Consider the following 22,373-nt stretch of genomic DNA (forward strand, 5'->3'; position numbering starts at 1 on the left):
GGTGGAGGTAGAGGTAACCGGAGAAAGAGTGGTAAGAAGTCAAAATCTGAATGCTTTAACTGTCACAAGATGGGTCACTTCATGAAGGATTGTCCGGAGATTAATGGTAACTCCGCACAAATTGTCACTGAGGGTTATGAGGATGCAGGTGCTTTGATGGTGTGGTGTTGCTTGGAGGATGAAGGTGATGTAGGTCACCTTGGGATTGATGCCTAGTGAAGCGGTGTTCGTCTGGAGAGACGTTAAACACTCAACATCAGCCTGGAAAGGCGGTGGTAAGAATACTCATGACCAGTCTAGAGAGGCGGAGGCAACAATACTCATGATCTACCTGTTGAGGTGGAGTTTCAAGGTTGAAGACATAGTGGGATGTACGCATTTGCTAGTTGAGGTAGAGTACGCTCAGCTTGAGGTGGAGTTGAACACACCGGTAATGGTACGACTATGGAGGACCTAGGGTGCTATGCTCTATGGTGAGCAAGGGATTTCTTTATAAGGTTGAAGAATGTATAGCACAACTTGCGGGATTACCCTAAAAAAAAGGCCAAGGGTGATTGGATGCAAGGAGACCTTCAAGAAAGCGGGAGATGTCCTGTGTTGAAGATGTCATGGGGAATGCTTGTGGAACTACCTAAAAATCCTAGTGTAGTTGGACTGCAAGGACTCTTTGAGAAGACGGAAGACGTTCCGATGGCTGAAGAGGTTGAGGTAAAGGCTTGTGGAACTACCTAAAATTCCTGGCGTAGTTAGACTGCAAGTACCTTCGAGAAGGCGGAAGACATTCCGATGGCTGAAGGGATTAGGGTGTAAACTTGTGGAGCTACTTGGTGTAGTGGGAACAAGGGAAAGAGCAGCAAGGTGGTTGATGGTTTGGCATCATCACTGATTTGAAGTCAAGGTGGAGAATTGTGAGAGTTAACTTAAAATCAGAATCTGCAGGAAAACGTGGCACGATGGAAGGGCACCGTGGCACGATGGAGGTTTTAGTTTTTGAGGCAAGTCACTGGAAAAATCGTGGCATGATGGGCAGGCAACGTGGCACTGGATAAAGTTTTGAGAGAAGTAGCAAAGGAACCAACCGCGGCATCGATGTGGGCAAAGTTGGAATCTTTGTATATGACAAAGTCTTTGGCTCATCGGCAATTCCTAAAGCAACAACTCTACTCATTCAAGATGGTGGAGTCAAAGGCCATCATGGAGCAACTTACGGAGTTCAACAAAATCCTTGATGACTTGGAGAATATTGAGGTGCAACTTGAGGATGAAGATAAAGCTATACTCTTGTTGTGTGCTCTACCGAAATCTTATGAATCGTTCAAAGATACCATGCTCTATGGCAAAGAAGGCACTGTTACCTTGGAAGAAGTTCAAGCGGCTTTGAGAACCAAGGAGTTGACCAAGTCCAAGGACTTGAGAGTTCATGAAAACGGTGAAGGTCTAAGTGTCACAAGAGGGAATGGTGGAGGTAGAGGTAACCAGAGAAAGAGTGGTAAGAAGTCAAAATCTGAATGCTTTAACTGTCACAAGATGGGTCACTTCATGAAGGATTGTCCAGAGATTAATGGTAACTCCGCACAAATTGTCACTGAGGGTTATGAGGATGCAGGTGCTCTGATGGTGTGGTGTTGCTTGGAGGATGAAGGTGATGTAGGTCACCTTGGGATTGAAGCCTAGTGAAGCGGTGTTCGTCTGGAGAGACGTTAAACACTCAACATCAGCCTGGAAAGGTGGTGGTAAGAATACTCATGATCAGTCTAGAGAGGCGGAGGCAATAATACTCATGATCTACCTGTTGAGGTGGAGTTTCAAGGTTGAAGACATAGTGGGATGTACGCATTTGCTAGTTGAGGTAGAGTACGCTCAGATTGAGGTGGAGTTGAACACACCGGTAATGGTACGACTATGGAGGACCTAGGGTGCTATGCTCTATGGTGAGCAAGGGATTTCTTCATAAGGTTGAAGAATGTATAGCACAACTTGCGGGATTACCCTAAAAAAAAGGCCAAGGGTGATTGGATGCAAGGAGACCTTCAAGGAAGCAGGAGATGTCCTGTGTTGAAGATGTCATGGGGAATGCTTGTGGAACTACCTAAATATCCTAGTGTAGTTGGACTGCAAGGACTCTTTGAGAAGACGGAAGACGTTCCGATGGCTGAAGAGGTTGAGGTAAAGGCTTGTGGAACTACCTAAAATTCCTGGCGTAGTTAGACTGCAAGTACCTTCGAGAAGGCGGAAGACATTCCGATGGCTGAAGGGATTAGGGTGTAAACTTGTGGAGCTACTTGGTGTAGTGGGAACAAGGGAAAGAGCAGCAAGGTGGTTGATGGTTTGGCATCATCACTGATTTGAAGTCAAGGTGGAGAATTGTGAGAGTTAACTTAAAATCAGGATCTGCAGGAAAACGTGGCACGATGGAAGGGCAACGTGGGACGATGGAGGTTTCAGTTTTTGAGGCAAGTCACTGGAAAAATCGTGGCATGATGGGCAGGCAACGTGGCACGATGGTGCGTTGGCAGCACATAACATAAACGTATTTTTTGGTGCAGATTTGTTCCAAATTTTAAGCAAAAACTTTTACTATAAATATAGACCTTGTATCAGACTATTTAGAGAGAGAGATAGAGGGGGCTGAAACAAGGGTTTAGAAAGGCAACAACAAAACTAGGGTTTGTTTAGAGTTTGTCTCTTTGGAACAAACACTGGGGTTTGAGGGTTGATTGACCTTGGAAACACTATTAGGATTGAGTCTCTTGGTTACGGGAAGAGGCTGGGATTTGGGTAAAATTAGGCGGGAGACTTATTCTTGTAACCCATTGAAATCTCTTTTGTAACGTTACTCATCATATAGTGGAACGGAGGACTGCTCTCTCCCCCAGACTAGGTCAATTTGGACCGAACTGGGTAAACATATTCTTTTGTGTTCTCTCTTCTTCTTTTCTCTCACCGTGTTTTTCTACTTTTGGCTTGAGATTATAACTGTTTCATACACTTTGAATTTTTTGATTGCTTGACTATCCCTTGCTCCACACATCAAGTTTGTTATTGGTGTGGTTTTCTCATCGAATCCGCAACAATGCAAGAATATAGAAAAGCTGTTGTAGAAGCCAATTGAGAAGCTCTAAAAGAGTGTTTTGCTAAAGTGTTAAGTCAAGTGGATCTGGTAAATTTAAGAATCAATGCTTATAGGAAACTACCTCCACCCAAGCCTCTTACCATTGATGATGGTCTGGACGTTGAACTAGATTTTCCATCTCTACAAGAGAATCTGATAGAGCTAACTCCTGAGCATCTGATCCTGAGCAAGGTTGTTTTTCAAGGGTTTGTTGTCTCTGCATCTAAATTTGACCTCTTCAAGTCGGATATTAAATATAAATTGGTTGCACAGAGGGAGACTCAGCATGCACTGTTTTCAAGACAAGTTGTTCCGGAAGCCAAGATAGAAAATGTCATAGCTAAGAAAGATAAAATGGCAGATGACAAGAAGGTTATTTTGTAGTTTCTAAAGAACAAGAACCGTTAGGACTTTTACCCTAATTTTTTTATTTTTGTTATGCACAATTTACTTTGTACTATGATCAACATTTCTTAATATGTATTGAATGTTTATTCCAGTATCTTTTCTGCATATTATTTATCTTTTGATTGATGACAAAATGAGGAGTAATAGTTATATGTATTTAATTTTGAGTCTGACGCATAAGAACTTAGAATTCTAAAGTTTATTGCTTCTAATAAGTGAAAGTTTCTCTAATATGTTAAAATTTGCTTTAATGAGCAATATAAGTCTCTTTTTTATGTGATTGAGCAAATTAAGTCTCTTTTTTGTGTGCTTGATCAATTTGTAATCTATGAAACTATACTGAAAATCTCTTGCAAATGCAAATGGACGGGACTAATCTCAGTTTGTGGGAGAAACCAGTATAATTTTTTTGTGTCATCTCCTCTCTCTCTCTCTCTCTCTCTCTCTCTCTCTCTCTCTCTCTCATTTCGCTGCATTCAACTCTATTTCAGACTCTGAATAATACTCTGTTTTGATTCAGACTCTGAATTGTTTTTATCAACACTTAGATTTTTTTTTTAAAAAGCAAACATAATTCAATCCCCTTATTGTGTTTTTCTCACTTTCAAATCGCACTACACACTATAAATTTGGGTAGAGTTGTATTTCAACTAACTATTAGTTCTTTAACCCCATCATAAAGCGGTATTGACAAAATAGTATAGGCATCCCTAGCAATGAAATTTTCCTCGATAAATCTTCTCCTTCGCTCCTTCATATCTAGCTTATTTTTGTTGGAAGTTGTTTTTTCCAAAAGACATTGACGGTTCACGTTTAAGAGTGGGTTGATATAAACGTGTGTTCGAAGTTGTTATTCAAACGGTAACGGTAGAAGAACAAAACATGATTTGGTTCTCTTCCCCGAGGCGTGAAGATCCCATCGTGAGTTAGGGTTCAAGCTTACATGCTTGTCGGTGATGAAGCATTTGGAAGACTTCATACTGAGGAGAAAGTTGTATTTGTCAAATACATTAAAATTGTCCTTTAAATGAGGATGATGGTGTGTCATGACGTTCAATATTCGTTGTTTAATATGTTTTGTGCTCAGTGGTGGAACTTGTTGATGGTAAAAAAAAGACAAGAAAGAGGGGTTGAATTGTGTTTGCTTTTTCTAGTTATTTTTCTAAGTGTTTGATATTGATCAGAATTTGATGGTTCAGAGTCTGACTCAGAATCTGAGTGCAGAGGATAAAACAGAAACACAAAGATAAAAGATAGAGAGGGAGAGTGGACACAAGCAATTTATACTGGCTCCTCCCACAATTCAAGAGTAGTCCAGTCCCCTTGCACATCCAAGGGATTTCACTATAATATCACTAGATTACAATTGCTCAAGGACTTTTCCAAGAGACTTCTCAATGCTCAAGCACCCTTGCAAAAGACTTCTATGTTCAAGGTCACTACCAAGAGAATTCCATTGCTCAAGGACAACTTCAAGAGACTTCTATTTCTCAAGCACGCAGGCAAGAAACTTCCAATGCTCAAAGGGAAACCCTAAGAGACTTCTAGTGCTCAATCACAAGTGAATAAGACTTCTAGTTCTCAAGGTTTCACCAAGAGACTTATGTTGCTCAAGCTTCACAAGCAAGAGACTTCTGTTTGTTCACAGAAAATGTAAATAAACTTGTTCTTACACCGACCAATATACAAATGATTGGTATAAACTGAACAATATATGTAATGACTCTTAAAGACTTATATAATTTCTAAGATACAAACGTTGAAATGAAAATTCTAAGTTCTTTTGCGCTATTTGATTAGGAAGAGTAATGGCACGGTAAAAATAGTAGAGTCTTGTTATCTTCTTCATGGTCTTTAGCTCTTTATATAGGCAGGGATTTGAGAGACGTTGGAGAAGAGTGTTAGCGCATTAAGAGTCGTTGATAAGCTTCAAACCAAGGAAGTTTAGCAATTGCCTGATATGCATATTTCCGTTGGATAGTCATTTGAAAATCCTTTGCTGAAATAGGAAGTATCTGTTCATTCTTATTGCCCTTGAAGTTCTTTGTCTGTTTTTACACGTGGACATAAGAAGACAAAATTGTGCTCAGATCCTTTGATTTGGACAGCTATAGAAGACAACAAATCTGACGTGGAGTCTGGATCCCTCAGGTGTTTATGAAGTCTGAAGGTCTTCCAAGTCTGATAGGGTCTTCTGTGTCTGGCTAGGTCTTCAGAGTATGATGATATCCAAAGATTATGATGATCTCTTCAGCTTCTGAGAGGCATCCTTTTCTTCTGATCCAATGTGTTGTCTTCTAGTTGACCTTTCTTCAGATCTTCTACCATAGTCTTTTGAGCTTATCTTGTGTTTATGATGCTTTAATACATGTTCAATACTTTGATGGATATATTCTATGATCCTGCACAGTTGAACAAATATTAGTATATCCAGTTGCTCTTCAATACTTTGTTATTATCAAAACCTTAGAGGAATTATCAATACCCTTCTTGTTCCAACACTTGTGGCAAAGTTCTCTAACCCGAGGAGGCGTAAATTGTGTTCGTGCAGGTTTTACCTTATTTATGCTCATTGGTGGAACTTTTGGTAGAGTTCACTTACATGTATGAATGAGGATAACAATTTTATTTTAATCGAAGTTTGAATCAAAAGGCGTTGCCTTTCCTCCTCTAAGTTATCTCTTCGTTTGTAATGAAGTGAAGACTTGCGTGTTATTTTACGAGGGGATCTAGATGTGATCGTTATAATCATTAAGCGTAGTATACATTAGAAGCAATAAATTCCAAAACATGTAATTCTGAACATGTGTTCGAAGATGTTGTTCGAACCAAAAATTGTGGATGAACAAAAAACAACATTTTAGTTCTATGCCTGAGGTGTGAAGATCCCATTGTGAGTTGGGGTTCTGCCTTACATTTCAGGAGGTGATGTAGTAGTTGATAGCTAGCATACTGAGGAACAAGTAATTATGTCGAATAGATTTTACTTGTTTTGTAAATGTGGATTTTGGATAAATAAACTGACATTAATGTCTATCTTTAAACTGGAGAATTTACCCGAAAAGGATAAAGATACTCATAGTGGTGGTGGACTCACGAAAGTAGGTGCTTCGACTATTGATGGCGGTGCTCCAAGGATGTGGTGGCGGCAACCCCGTTGAGGAGAAGGGGGTGTTGTACCTACATGTGCTCTGATGCCCAAGTCAGTATATGAGCAAGAGTGAGGTGAAGCATAGAGAAATAAAAACCTTATCAGTTTGTCAAGAGCCCATTATATAGGGTCGATGAGACTGTTATGTAGTAATGGTGGAAAGCCGTTATGAATGGTCTCATGAATGTCCTCCATGTTAACCATTATGAGTCGTCAGATCATTATGTGGCTTTATCACTACTAAAAAAATGTCATTTTCGGACGATATTTCGGACGGTTTTGGGACGAAATTTACGGACATTTCCCACAGAATTCGGACGGAAATGTGTTTTCGGACGGAATTCGAACGGATAGGGCGTTGTCCGAAAAGGCCGCGTCGCAAATCATAATTCCGTCCCAAATTCCGTCCCAAAAATATTTCAGACGGATTTCGCACGATTACGTTCGTGGGACATTTGAATAGATTTCGGACGCATTTCGGACGGAATTAAGTATATTTTCCTACGGATTTCGGACGGAATTAAGTTTAATTTCCTACAGTTTTCGGACGGAATTAAGTTTAATTTCCTACGGAGTTCAGACAAATTTTCCCACGATTTTCGAACGAAATTAGGGAACCTTAAAATATATACCACGCTTTTCAAGAGAGATTATATGCTTTTTTTTTATATACAGAATTGCAACAAAATTAATTTATTTAATGAGTTTAAGATAAATTGAAATTCTAAAATTATATTCAATAATACATACTAGATTCAAATAAAAATAAATAATAATTCAAGAATAAACAAATGCTCATTGTCTAAAACAAAATTATACAAACTAGATTCATATATGTGCTCAATGTTCTAGCACAATGACATGCATGATAATTAAAATTGGGCAAAGAGCAATTTATTTCTTTAAAGAAGGACAAAACACAAATTGCATTTAATTGTAAACAATGGAAAAATTGTGACACCATAAGGATGATTGCTGCTCCTTAATTGCAAAACCATAGTCCGTAGCCAGGTATTGAGTTGCAGAACTACTGCCACAGCTGGTAAACCCTTGAAAACTTAAAAAAAAAAAAAATGTGATCATTATCATGTCCAATGGAGATAATCTATAACTAGCTAGGTGTCACCAAAAATATAACACCCAACATCAGGTATATCTAGCTACCAAAATACAACTCCAAAAGTATGCCAACAGAAAAACAGAACTGAGATACACACACTTAAACAACAAAAACGCACACACAGGTGTCACAGCCCCAAATCTATCCCATCAAATGTTCAAATTGAGCTTGGTCAAAAACTCCCTAAACTTCAAATTATGATAACAATGGTACAATCAGAAAGTGTAGGGGGCAAAAAGAGGGTATCCTTCAAAGCAAAGCCATAAGCATAAGGCATAGGTAGTAATTAAAGTTTTGTAAATCTTGTCAGAAAATAACAATCATGAGAATTCCCCAACAACAATTCTTAATAGTCCCTCTTAGAAAGTCCTTTTGCTTTACCCCTGCAACATCGTGTCACTCCACATTTAATAATTTAATGAAAACCGGTGCATTCATGATTTAATGTGGTTTAGAACTGTTTCTCACTAGTACTTTCTTTTGAGAATGAAAAAATAATATGAATCAATTTTGAGAATGAAAACATTGTCTTTAAAGTTCAGACCTTCTGAACACTATTTCATATCACACAAATGTTATAACATTATAAAACATGATCAAAGGTAAATCTGTGATGGTAACAATCAGTAGTAAAATTCATATATATGAGCAATAACATCAAATTACTATAGCTATATTTACCACTGCTAATTGAGAACAGCCCCCATGAATAGATAGAAAAGTCACAACAGAATTTTCACATAAAGAAACCAATTGAAGATAACGGAATATGGAACATACTCTGGAAAAGGTGGTTCAAACTTTTGGAGGATGATGGGTGAGGTTCTTGTTCCAGATAATAAGCCACGCGTGACTCGTTGAAGCAACAATTCTTTCCTGCAATTTAATTTAATGTCGTGAGTAGAACCAGTAACTAAAAAAGAATGTAAAACAAGAAACATAAACAAATAAACATTCTAAAAGGTCTTTTAACTCTAAAAATAGACCAAATGTTTGAAGACCATCATCACACATGAGCAGCACAAAACACAACAAAGTTCAACATAAACTACAATAGTTCAACTTTATTTTGTTAAAAGATCTCAACGCCATTCGAGAAATTAGCATTGTAGTACTCCGGTTTTGAATACATAAGGGTGTAAATCTAGCCAAAGATCCTGATAAGATATATAGTCCTGATAAACAGCAACTCAGGAACAGCAAAAATGCAAACCACAAAAACGCAAACCACAAAATGAGTAACTGTTGGAACAGGCCAATAAAACACAAAGCACAACATACACCCAATTGGAACAGCAAAAACGCACAAAACCCACAATATATTTCAACATCAAACATGAATCCAGGTCTAGGTAGTTAAGCACACTAAAAGCCCTAATAAATAAAACAAAATAAACCCTGAAATTAAACCAAGAATCAGGTACAAGTTTATGGGAACATGGTTGATTTGTTGAAGAGAACACATATTATAATAGAGAGAGTGAATGGTAATACCTTGAAAAGCTTGAGAAATTAAAAAAAAAAAAACTGAGAACCTCAAATCTGAAGAGAATAGAAGAGAAGCTAACCTTGAAGAGCTTGAGAAATTGTACAAATTTTTGGAAGAAATTGCTTGAAGAGTTTGAGAAATTGACTGTGAAATTGATTTTAGGGTTGGAAGAGTAAAGCTAGTTATGAGAGGAAGCAACACACAGAGGGAAATTTTGATGTGGATACGCAGGATATAGAATTTTCACAATTAAAAATAGAATTAAAACCTTCCGTCCGAAATCTGTCTCAAAATTTCACACGGTTTTGGGACAGATTTGTTTTTTTAAGGAAATTCGTGCGAAATTCGTGGGAAAAATCCTTGTTTGAAAATGTCATAAAAATTTCACACGATTTTGGGACGGATTTGGGACGAAAATTTCGCTCCTTTAAAACTGTCTCAAATCCGTCCGAAAAATTCAGACAAATAAGCTTCCGTCCCAAAATTCCGTCCGAAAACACTGTTTTTTTAGTAGTGTATTGAGACGTATCCGAGGTGAGAATGAGATTATACTCACTTAAACACGTGTAAAAATTGTCCTAATTTGTAGCAGATTAAGCTTTTGGATAGCCCAGAACATGTGGGTATTGTTAAAAAATTAACTATAGTTATGTCGACATTTTAAAGTAATTCTTATAAATAATTCAAAACAAGAGGAATGCTAGCTAGCAACACTCACTTTTCAACACTCTCTCTAGCACTCACTCTTTTATGGGATGAAATCATTGTATTTTCCACCATTTTGTGTGGGTTCAATTTTCAAAGTGTAGACCCGACCACAATGATTTAAACCAATAAGAAAGTGGGTGTTAGAGAGAGTGTTCAAAAGAGAGTGTTGCTAGCACATTACTCTTCAAAACAAATAAACATTTGAAACAAAATACTTAATATAAAACAAAAAGAAGTAATTCTAAATTATTTTTTGTAATATTCATCATGTGCAAAATATAATGAGTGACCTTCCCCTTCTTTTTGCGATCAAAGAAGAAGTGGCCTCCCTTTTAGTAAGACAAAATTTCTTAAAAAAAATATATATTTTAAGACAAAATAATTGCTTGTATAGTGCACCTTGGTTTGATTGACTGGTTGTTGGTGTAGAAATATAAATGTTTGACAAAGCGGAGAACACGTTTACGGACTATATCGAATGAAGCATGCATGCATGCACACTTTAATTAGTTAGGCGTCAAGCACGCATAAACATCAATGTTTAGTTTTTTTTTTTTTGTCAAAAAAAGAAGCAATGTTTTGTTTAGTGCACCTGCATTGAAAATTTCATATTAATTTTGATAAACATATGCCGAGTTTAATATAATTTAAACTAAAGTTTATTGAAGAATAAAACTAAAAAACAAATAAGTAAATTAAAATGTAGGATTATATTTAAAACGAACAAAAAAATTGCATATATAGATGGTCAATTTTAACAATAATAATAATCTTATCATAATAATAATAATAATAATAATAATAATAATAATAATAATAATAATAATAATAATAATAATAATAATAATAATAATAATAATAATAATAATAATAATAATAATAATAATAATCATCATCATCTTATGATTTTGTTAAAAATTAGAGAGAAGGTGGAGGGTTGTTCGAGAGAGGAGAAGAAATGCAGAAATCAGCAACCAGAAAGTGATAGATGGTGGCGGCTAGGGTTAGAGAAAAAGGAGAAGTTGTGTTGATTGTAAGTGTTTTTATGTGTGGGTTGGGCTTTTAAGCCCACTAACAATTTTTTTTTCTACAATTTTATTTTCACGTTTTTAATTTTTTTTATTAATGAATAATAAATAAAAAACTCTTTCTTGAAAAAATTGAGAAAAAGAAGAGGTCAATATTAATGACTGATAAATATTAAAAAACACGAGACCAGGCTTTACGATTGTTACATATATATTAAAAAACACACAAGACCGAGATTTGAGACTGATAAATTTAAAAACAAATACTAAACTATGATTTGGGAGAGATAAATATTAAATAACAGAAGATCAAAATTTATGACTGATATATATATATATATATATATATATATATATATATATATATATATATATATGGACTATGATTTATGAGTGACAAATATAAATCACCCATTTGATTGACCACTATCTATACGATATAAGTAAAGAAGATCCTTTAAATGAAGATGGTGATGGTGGAATAGGAGTGGGTGAGGTGGTTGAAGAAGTGCAAAAATTTATTATACAAGTGGAAAAAAAAATTCCTACTAAAATGTTTCTACTATTTATACTATCACATTGTTTCAATACTACAGAAATATTGAACCCTCTTTACCTAAAATGCATCAGAGAGGTTGACATTAATTAAATAGAACTATCATGCACGACACAAGTTGTCATTAATAAATAATACACAAGAGAAGTTGACATTGATCAAATTAATCCATACTTGACAAGTTTTCACTAATAAAGTTTCAAAATTAACTCAAATGCATGGGATAAGCAGTCACTGATTAAACTACCTTCAATACACGGGACAAGTTGTCATTTATAAAAAATTTGTTCTTGCTAAAATTTTTATATTATTGAAAATATCATCTCACTTCAATTCTACAATGACATAATTCAACCCTCATAAACTAAAATGCACAAGATAAGTGGGCATTGACTAAAATTTCATAAATAACTAAATTCATGGGAGAAGTGGGCCTTGACTAAAATTTTAGAATTAACTCAAATACAGGAATAAACTGTCACTAACTAAACTACATTGGATATATGGGACAAGTTGTTATTTATGAAAAAATAGTTATTCTTGCTAAAACTTTTCTACTAGTTGACATTTCAAAAATAACTAAAATTCATGGGAGAAGTTGACATTAATTAAATAGAAATATCAAGTGCGAGACAAGTTGTCATTAATAAAATACACAAGAGAAGTTGACATTGATAAATAAAACTACCATGAATTTGACAAGTTTTAACTAATAAAGTTTCAGAATTAACTTAAATGCATTGTATAAGTTGTCACTGATTAAACTAACTTTGATACACGCGATAAGCTGTTATTTATAAAATATAGTTCCTACTAAAACGTTTTTACTATTTAGGATATCACCTCACTTTATTTCTACAATGATATTGAACGATCATCAACTAAAATGCACATGATACATTGTCATTGATAAACTTTTTAAAATAACTATTATATATACACGAAACAACATGCTATTAATATTTTTAAAGTCACATATAAACAAAATGTCTAACTATAATAAATCATCCTCAACTACTATACTAATATTTGTGACTGATAAATATAGAAGAATCAATGAATAAGATTTATGATTGGTAAGTTTAATCATGTGACTAAAATTTGTGCCTAATAAAAACATGAAAATAGAGTCACGTATGAATAAATTTTCTAACGGAAATAAATCATCCACACCAACAGATATCCGTGTTGAGGGATTAGTCAAGTGTTCCTTGGTATAATACTAATTGTGTTGAACCAAAATGAGTTTTGTATAATGCCTCTCAAGTTTTGATGATAAAATGGAATAAAAGACCTATTAGATATGCTAATGTGTATATTGCAGGACTATAGAATTAAATTATGACATAAGTCAAGTTCCGATCATGAAATATGAAGACTCTGAAAGCATAAAGTAGCACCTGAAGCAAAGGAGTAGCTTATATGACTTTGAACAAGATATGAAGAAAGGTCAACCAGAAAGTCAACATTCTGATCAGAATAAGAATTTCGTTCAGAAGCATATGAAGAAATGAAGACTCTGAAGGATGGAGCCTCTGAAAAGTGATGTCAGAAGCTGAAGACTTTGAACCAGTTTGTCGTCTTCAGAAGGAATGTCACTGATAGACGAAATTGATAAGTGCATCAAATCGTAACAAATAATAAAGTAGTAAGTTTATCGTTCTTCACAGAGATTGTCGTTCAATTTAGTAATTAATAAAACTTATTTTAAACGGTAAAAGTTAATTAAATTTGAATAGGGTTGCTGGGTTGAACTACCCTCCTGAGTGCAGAATTAGGGTTTGTGATTAAGATGATTAGCAATGATTAGGGAATCCTTTGAATCCACCCTTCGTCTTTGTTGAATATAAACCTAAAGGGATTAAACAGTTTTGTATGCTACTTATGATTTGATGAAACAAGCTGATAACCTAACACGTGAAAGGTGAGAAAAACATAATTGGTCATGGTTGATTTGTGTTGGCTTTTGTGGTTTCTTTTTCTAAGTGTTAAAAGCCTGGTCACAGTCTGAATGCAGTGGATAAATACATAACACAAAGATAAAGGGATATAGAGAGAGAAAGCAGACACAAAACACTTTTAAACTGCTCTATCAGATACTATGATTGGGACAATTCACATAAGAAGACAAATCCTTCAGGATTTTCTAAAATTTGAGGGTCATCCAAGTCTGGCTGTCAGCTTCTGAGTTTGATGTCCTTCATAGAATCAGTTGAGGTAACTCTCTAGCTTCTGTGAGGCATCATTCTTCTAAAGACGTTGACTTCTGGTTGACCTTTCTGCAGATCTTCCACCATAGTCTTCTAGGCTTCTCTCTGTCCTTCTGGTGCTCTTCATGTGTTCATTCTTCAATGATAGATTCATTCTTTGATTCTGCACACTTGAACATATGTTAGTATACCAATTGTTCTTCAATACTTTGTTATCATCAAAACCTTAGAGGAATTGTATGAACCATTCTTGTTCTAACAACACGAAACTTCTCACAACAACTATTGCAGGACCAGCATAAATTGAGTACTACGTTGTCCAAAGAAGGGAGTAACTAAACGGCCGGAATTCAAACATTTACTTCTTAGTATGTATAAATAATTCGAAACAAATAAACATTTAAAACAAAATACTCCCTCCGTTTCAAAATGAGTGTCGCTTTAGCCAAAAAAAATTGTTTCAAAATGAGTGTCGCTTTCAGTTTCCAATGCAATAATAACTTTTTCTTTTCAATTGTACCCTCCAATTAATACTCCGCACACTACTTCCAAAGTATTATTTTTAAAACTAACCAATAGTTAATAAGGATAATTTGGTAAAATAATCATTCTCTTTCTCTTAATCATTGCATTTCTTAATATGTTTGTAAACACCTAAAACGACACTCATTTTGAAACGGAGGGAGTACTTAATTTAAGACCAAAAAAAGTAATTCTAAATTATTTTGTGTAATATTCATCATGTGCAAAATATAATGAGTGACCTTCTCCTTCTTTTTGCGATCAAAGAAGAAGTGGCCTCCCTTTTAGTAAGACAAAAATTCTTCAAAAAAGTATATTAAGACAAAATAATTGCTTGTATATTTATTTATATATGTTTTTCGATCGCAATGACTCCTATAAATACACCACCTGCTTTGTCATATTTCAACGCAAACTGGTAGCACATTATTGCTATATATATCTCTCTCTCTTACGCTTGATTTTCAAATTGCTTGGTGAGAGATTTTCAAATTGCTTGGTGTGAGATTTTCAATAGTAGAGTTTTTTTTTTTTTTTTTTAAGGAATTCAATAGTGCATTCCTAAAAAAAAAAAAAAATCAATAGTGCAGAGTTGAAAATGTCTCTCTTCGTTTTCTTCAAAGATGCAAGGTACGTACGTATACGTACATAGTCATCACTACCCTGCTATATTCTTTTTTTTTTTTGAAAGGACCCTTGCTATATTCTTTTCTTCTAATGTTAATATAAAACTATAAATATAGGTCAATTTTCAAAAAATAAAAATGAATAGATATAAATATATGTTCAAATATGTGGAGGATCCGGAGTTCGAACTCTAACTCATGCATAATGCAATATACATGTCGGATGAGTTATGTTTCTCGTGACAATATGTGTTTTTAATTTATTTTTTTTTGAAAGGATATGTGTTTTTAATTGTTATTATTGAGCAACCCGAATATTATTACAAATGATTTTTCCATTTTTACGAAACACTAATAAAATTTGTTGTAGCATGTCAGTTCATATTAGAGTCCCTTACATAGGAGCATTATTGTGCCAATTAAACTAATCCCTCAAAAGAGTGGTCTCTTAATATATTTTCACTATTCAATTTTCCTCCTTTCCCTTTACATCCAACCAAACAATGAGTTCATTAATATTTTAGGTTTACTATATATTTATCCCATGTTTTGTGTATATTTCATAAGCAGAATTTTTATTTTATTCAAAAGCACACTCATGTAATTTTAATAGGAAAACATTACATGGTATGGTCTCAAAAATTGACTCCATAAATTGCTCGTAGAGCTAATGATAGTATTATCTAACACCCATTCCGCCACGCTTTGAATTTGAATAAAATTTATGTGAATTTCACTAAATTATGAGAGTCGTAAGACTCATTTTGAAAAGTGTTTACATAAAACTTCTAATTCATAAGTGAAACCAAATTCCATGGTTTTATGAATACTAATACTTGTAATAAATATGAATACACTAATACTTAATTTCTTCTATTGTGATTGTAGACTTGTCTTCAAGCTAGATGCACTTTCTCGGGAGATATTAGGGATTGCATTACCCTCAGCATTAGCTGTTGCTGCTGATCCTCTTGCTTCTCTTATTGATACAGCTTTCATAGGCCACTTGGGTATTTTTATCTCTTCATTCTCCATCTAATTTCATAGCTTTTCTCCATCTCTTACTCATGGTTAGAGGATCCTAACATAAGGATTACTAAGCATATACACTAACTAGTTCTGTAACTAGTTCACTTTATGATAAAACCAACTATAGACGATTAGATTAAGAGAGAGAAAATCATCACTCTTAATCTACGGTCTAAGTTGGCTGCACCATAAAGTTATGATTTTGAATGAAGTTTATAGTAAAAGTACTTTGTTATTTTGATAACTTTTGAAATTAATTTATTATCGACAAGGACGACTATTTTTGGAATTTTACATTTTGGTGTATAAAATGTGGAAATTAAAGAAGAGACGAACAAAATAAAATCCATTTGTAATTTTTTTTGTCAAGTTGTCTACCTACTAGCTAAATATGTGAATAAGCGAAAAGTCCGATGTTCGAACAGTCCCTATATATATTATGCAATGTTTCCATACCAATTGAGTTAAGTTCACATGAACAATTTCATTTGTACTTCTATCTATGACTATTTGAGATATCAAATTTGACAACAAATGTTATTTTTTTTCATTTTACTTTTTTTTTTATTTCAACTTTTTCTAGTGTTTAGTAAGTCACTTAGACTTCTCTCGGTGCCGGGTCTCGAACCAAGTTTATGGAGGCTGATGATAAAGTCACTTAGACTTCACTTGGACGAATATATTCTCCATTTTCCTAAATTGAGATTTTTGTCATAAAGTCTTCCTATATATTTTATGTTTATTTTTGTTTGTCCTTATTCATGAGTTTTGTTGTTCGTCCCCTGGGTTTCTGTTTTTTCTTTTTCTTTCCCTTTTAATAAAATTTTGCTTATAGAAAGGGAAGAAAAAAAATACAACTTTGTTTTTTTTTTTTTGACAAAAAAATAAATATAACTTTGTTATTTGTTCATGTGGTTAGGACCGGTGGAACTTGCTGCAGCAGGAGTTTCCATTGCTTTGTTCAACCAAGCTTCAAGGATTACCATATTTCCTCTTGTTAGTATTACAACTTCCTTTGTAGCTGAGGAAGATACTATTGAAAGAATGAATATCCAAGCATCCAAAAATATTGATGATGCTAAGTTAAGTGAAATAATTGAACCCCCTAAGGATCAGTTACTTCAAGACATAGAAAATGGAGAGACACACAAAGAGAATATTGATGTTGAAAAATATGCTGCCAACAATGACACAAATGTTGAAGATGGTATGTGCTTTCTCTTTATAATCTCTTCACATTCGAATTTTCTTTGGTAGGAAAAATATACATTTGATGCGAACCTTTTTTATCGTAAGATCAAGATCGAAAGAAAATAATTTAAACTTTAAATATTTGAATAGAATTCAAACACGAAACAATTATTCGATTTAGATCCAACGGTCCGAGATGCTTAATGTTGCAAGTGTGTACTTTAACCATTTGTACCAAATCCAAATTCTTCTTTCTTAACATGCCTTTAAATTAATTCATGTTTTAAACAAAATAAATGAACTTTTTGTGATAGCTTATAAAAGAATACAAGTACAAGGGGTATATTTGAGTATGTTATATACTTTTAAACCCAATAACATGTTAAGGCTCTGTTTGGTAAAAATAGCGGATAGCTGATAGCTTTTAGCTGATAAGTTAGCTGATGACTGATAAGCTAGTTGAAGTGTTTGATAAAATTAGCGGTTCAACTAGCTTATAAACATAAAATGACATAAAAGGGTATTTTTAATGCATTATAAAATTTGTATCAATTGATATTTAAAATATTTAAAATTTCATAGTTTAAACATATTAATCTAATATGTCTTTCATATGTTATTTTTAAATTCAAAAATTGGCTAATGTTTTATTTAAAATTGATTTTATTTCAGTTTTTAGACTTTATAAAAAAAATTAAACAAAACCTTTTAAAAAAATAATTGTTACCCTCTAAAACAAAATTAATCGTATTGACCGAAAATCAAACAGAATTTTGTTTTTAGACTTAAAAACAAAATTAAACATAACGTAATATGATTTATTTAGGTAAACGTAACATATATTTTTTTTAAGGAAAAATGTAGTTTTTATTTTTGTAAACATGAGCATATATTTTGTAAAAAAAAATAAAAGCGTGAGCATATATATTTAGTTAAAGTGAAATCTGGGATTAAAAGTGTCATGTTTTTCTTCAACGTAGTTATTTATTACAAAGGGTAAATATGGATTTTGTTAAATTGATAAGGGTAAAAATGAGACAAAAAATGAGAAGCTAAAAGCTATAAGCTCAAACACTACTTAGAATAGTTTCTGAAAAATAGCTTATAAGCTCATGAAATAAGTTATAAGCTCATGGTCAAAAAGTGTTACCAAACAGAGCTTTTTTTTGTCAAATGAGCTTATAAGCTATAAGCTAAGAGCTAAAAGCTCTTTTTTGTGGTTTACCAAACAGACTCTAACTATTCACTTAATTATGATATATATGTACTTTTTAGATTCCAAAACAAATAGATGCATGCATTCCTCAATTACAAATGAAAACAAGAGTAAAGACAAAGTTGGAAAAAAGAAGAGACACATTGCTTCAGCATCAACAGCACTCCTTTTTGGCACAATGCTTGGCCTAATTCAAACTGCAATACTTATATTTGGAGCTAAACTTCTATTAGCTGCCATGGGTATAAAACATGTGAGTTAATATCTTCATTATTTATCTAAATTTTAATACATTTAATAAAAAATTGCTTTCTCCTTTCTAATATTTGTAATTATTTATTATTTTGTTTTATTTATTTTTTACTCTGCAATAAATATTTAAAGGTACACTAATTGATTAAACAATTATTAATGTTGCATTGAACTTTAAAAACATTAAGTAAATTAAAATAATCTACAAATGTGACAAATAATAAAGAAGCGAGGAAGTAAAAAAGTGTTTGCAATCCATACTCTGAGTCAGAAAAGTCTCTGACACTATATTTTCAACATTTTTTTATTTGATGAAATTCTTGTAGATCATTTCACTTATGCGAAACTTTTTAATATGGTGTTAGAGCAAGTATTGTTGGCACTTATGCTAAAAATATAATATGGTGTGTATATTTCTTCTATGTATAGAACAAATTACAATGTAACTACTTTGATTTTGAATAGGATTCTCCTATGCTAAAACCAGCAGTGAAATACTTAAGATTGAGAGCATTTGGTTCTCCTGCTGTTCTTCTCTCATTGGCAATGCAAGGAATCTTTAGAGGGTTCAAAGATACAACAACTCCTTTATATGTCATCCGTGAGTTCAAATATATGTTTTACTTTTTTAAATTTTTTTACAATTTTAATTGAATGCCTTCACAAATAGTATGATAAATATGAGCAATAATATGCATACAAGTGAGATCAATATATTGTTCCATATTTTTAAAAGAAAAAATAAAAAATAAATATCTTGTTTCATTTTCATATTCAAATATTTTTGCTGACTTTGTTCCTTTGATCATTGGATTTTATGCAGTTTCGGGATATGCATTGAATGTCATATTGGACCCAATACTCATCTTTTATTTGAAATTGGGACTCAATGGTGCAGCTATTTCACATGTTTTCTCTCAGTAAGTCTTATATATCACTTTCATAATGATACTAACAAAGATTAATTATAATATAATGTTGGTGAATAATTCTTTGTTACGGTTGAACATACTTGAAGTTTAGGCTTGACTTGCCAAAGGAAAAAAAAAACTTGAATTTGGTTGATTTATGTTTTTGTGCCCAATTTATAAGAAAAACTCGTTCACTAGTCAAATTTTAAGTTTCTCTCATTTTAAATGAATTCTAATGTTTGATGTAGCAATTAAACTTCAATAAAATAAATGAATTTGATTGAACATTAACTAATTTACACTTTTCTACTTATAACTATATCTCACAAAATGTTCATTTATCCTTATAGGTACTTGATGGCATTCGTCCTCTTAATTTTATTAATGAAAAAGGTGTATCTCCTACCTCCAAGCCTTAAGGATTTGCAGATATTCCGGTTTCTTAAAAATGGTAAGATGTTTAAACTCAACATATATAGTAAAGTGGCATAGTGACTATGTAATTTGTTGCGCGTGTTATTTTTTACACCGATGGTGCATATGTATACGAATTAAACTCTTCCATTATTTTATTACCAATTTTTCCATATACAACATTGGTAAATGATTATAGGAAACTTAACTTGCATTAATTTTGTTGGATTTTGTTGTTTCTAATTTCATGGTTGTTGACTACAGGTGGTTTATTGTTGGCAAGAGTAGTAGCAGTGACATTCTGTATGACCTTTGCAGCATCATTGGCAGCAAGGTTAGGTTCAGTTCCTATGGCTGCATTTCAACCTTGCTTACAAATCTGGTTGACATCATCACTTCTTGCTGATGGTTTGGCTGTTGCTGTTCAGGTATGTGTTAATACTCCATGATTTCTCAAATTTATATATAATTTTGGCAAAGTTTGTTATAATCGACAAAATGGTATGATAAATGAAGAACAACACAAAATATACAAAAGAAAATGCAGGTAAATTTTGTCATTAATTTAACACAAACCTAATGGATGTGGCTAAGTTGACAATGCACACTACACTTGTGTAGGTGGGAGGAATCCCGACAAAAAAAAACACTTAGAAGTCGGGTCTTAGGGTTAGTCTCATAAACTTCCAAAATGATCAAAGTCTCAAGATACATACTAGCGTGTCACAAATGTATACACTCCTAATTAAAGACGTGTCCGATTTCTGTACTTACATTCAATTGATTCATTTTTTCAAATTATTATCAATGTTGGTGTATCAGTGTCATGTTATATGTGTCATCATATTTCAAAAATAGAAATAGAAATCAGTTTCTCAATGATTAATTTAACTTAAACATTATGCATTTGTATATACAAAAAATCAATAATTTTCATTGTTCACAGGCAATACTAGCATGTTCCTTTACTGAAAAGGACTACAAAAAGACAACAGCTGCAGCAACAAGAGCACTGCAAATGAGTTTTGTATTAGGAATGGGACTCTCTGTGCTTGTTGGAGTTGGATTTTACTTTGGAGCAGGAATCTTTTCAAAGGATGTTAATGTTGTGCATCTAATTAAAATTGGAATCCCGGTATATATACACATAATATCCCTTAAACAAAATTTAATGGAAATTAAATTTGTCTTTTTTCTATGATTTTTATCTTGATGTAATTTAATTTAATTAATCCACCAGTTTGTTGCTGCAACACAACCAATCAATGCATTGGCCTTTGTATTTGATGGTGTGAATTATGGATCTTCTGATTTTGCATATTCTGCTTACTCCTTAGTAAGTGATCATCTTTCTTAATTGATACAATATTTTTGTTATTTTCAAATTTATGTTACTGAGAAATATTTTTGCTACTCTCTTTATTTAGGTCATGGTGTCGGTTGTAAGCATTGTTGCAGAATTCTTTCTCTATAGGAGCAAACAATTCATCGGTATATGGATTGCACTAACCATCTATATGATTCTTCGTATGTTTGCTGGTATATGGAGGTACAATCTTTCCCCATAGTTCGACTCGTACCTGCTTAACTAATGAACGATCTCGAGTTTGAATCTAATCATGAAAATGTAGCATTTTAATCAAATAAAACTTTTTTCATATGACATTACTTTATAGTTTAATCCATCTCTAGGGTTTTATTTTGTTAATTTGTATTCTAAAATGTAAATGCAGGATGGGAACAGCAACTGGACCTTGGAGCTATCTCAGAGCCAACTCATTGCCATAGAATATATCTTTTACTCTTTGGGAGTATATGTTGTGTTCTGCATCAATTTTCAGCATCTAAGATCCATATGGAGCTATGAATTCCATCTTTATCTTATCACATTTCCACAATATATCTATTTTCAATGTACTTTTCTTTAATAATAATCTTATGTTTTGGCCTCTATGCATACTTTCATCATATTTTTGTAATATTATGTTTTGGACAGTTCCAATTATACACTTGTTATGGGCTGCATCCTACTCTGAGTTTTGTGCTTAGTTTGATTAATTATGTTGTATTTAGAAGATGTTACTTTCTACTACATTATGAGTGTGTAAACTTTGATGTATTTATATATATCAAAATAATTTATAAATTGATGCTTGTTTCTATCAAGTAAAATCACGCACATTTCAAGTTAAGGAAATTTCTATTTCTTCAAGGAACTCATACTATAACCAAAATTTGAAAGATTAGTGATTGTTTAGTTCTGTGTTTCCTATAGCACTCACGCGTCCCAATGGCATTTTTGTCGTGATCTCCAAAAGCGTCAAATTCCAGCTTTCGCGTCAACGTGAAAACCTGGTTTTGAGAAACACAACGCAGTACCTAACAGGTTATTAGTCTTTCAACAAACTTTATATTATTGTTACAAATAGA

General features: G+C 33.3%; 1 protein-coding gene and 1 long non-coding RNA gene across 2 annotated transcripts; one reads left to right on the forward strand and one right to left on the reverse strand.

Moving 5' to 3' along the window:
• Positions 1-7,470: 7,470 nt before the first annotated feature.
• On the reverse strand, positions 7,471-9,790 carry LOC146898169 (uncharacterized). Its single transcript, XR_015022560.1, has 3 exons — positions 9,360-9,790; positions 8,572-8,667; positions 7,471-7,728 (listed from the first exon to the last, which is right to left on the reverse strand). It is a non-coding gene; the product is annotated as an uncharacterized LOC146898169 (long non-coding RNA).
• A 5,112-nt stretch (positions 9,791-14,902) lies between these two features.
• On the forward strand, positions 14,903-22,115 carry LOC146898170 (protein DETOXIFICATION 43-like). Its single transcript, XM_085736512.1, has 12 exons — positions 14,903-14,934; positions 15,819-15,940; positions 16,879-17,166; positions 18,426-18,619; positions 19,084-19,219; positions 19,442-19,538; positions 19,880-19,980; positions 20,208-20,371; positions 20,890-21,078; positions 21,184-21,279; positions 21,371-21,492; positions 21,677-22,115. The coding sequence occupies exons 1-12, from the start codon at positions 14,903-14,905 to the stop codon at positions 21,729-21,731; spliced, it is 1,596 nt and encodes a 531-aa protein (XP_085592638.1). The 3' UTR covers positions 21,732-22,115.
• Positions 22,116-22,373: the final 258 nt, after the last annotated feature.

Source organism: Medicago sativa, chromosome 8 (genome assembly GCF_051527215.1).
Source record: "Medicago sativa cultivar Bolivia chromosome 8, Bolivia_mono, whole genome shotgun sequence".
NCBI lineage: Eukaryota > Viridiplantae > Streptophyta > Magnoliopsida > Fabales > Fabaceae > Medicago > Medicago sativa.

Coding starts and splice junctions, on each gene's coding strand:
- LOC146898170 (XM_085736512.1), top strand. CDS start 14,903: ATGTCTCTCTTCGTTTTCTTCAAAGATGCAAG. Junction 19,539..19,879: donor ATTTCACATGTTTTCTCTCA/GTAAGTCTTATA, acceptor TTATCCTTATAG/GTACTTGATGGCATTCGTCC. Junction 21,079..21,183: donor TAATTAAAATTGGAATCCCG/GTATATATACAC, acceptor TTAATCCACCAG/TTTGTTGCTGCAACACAACC.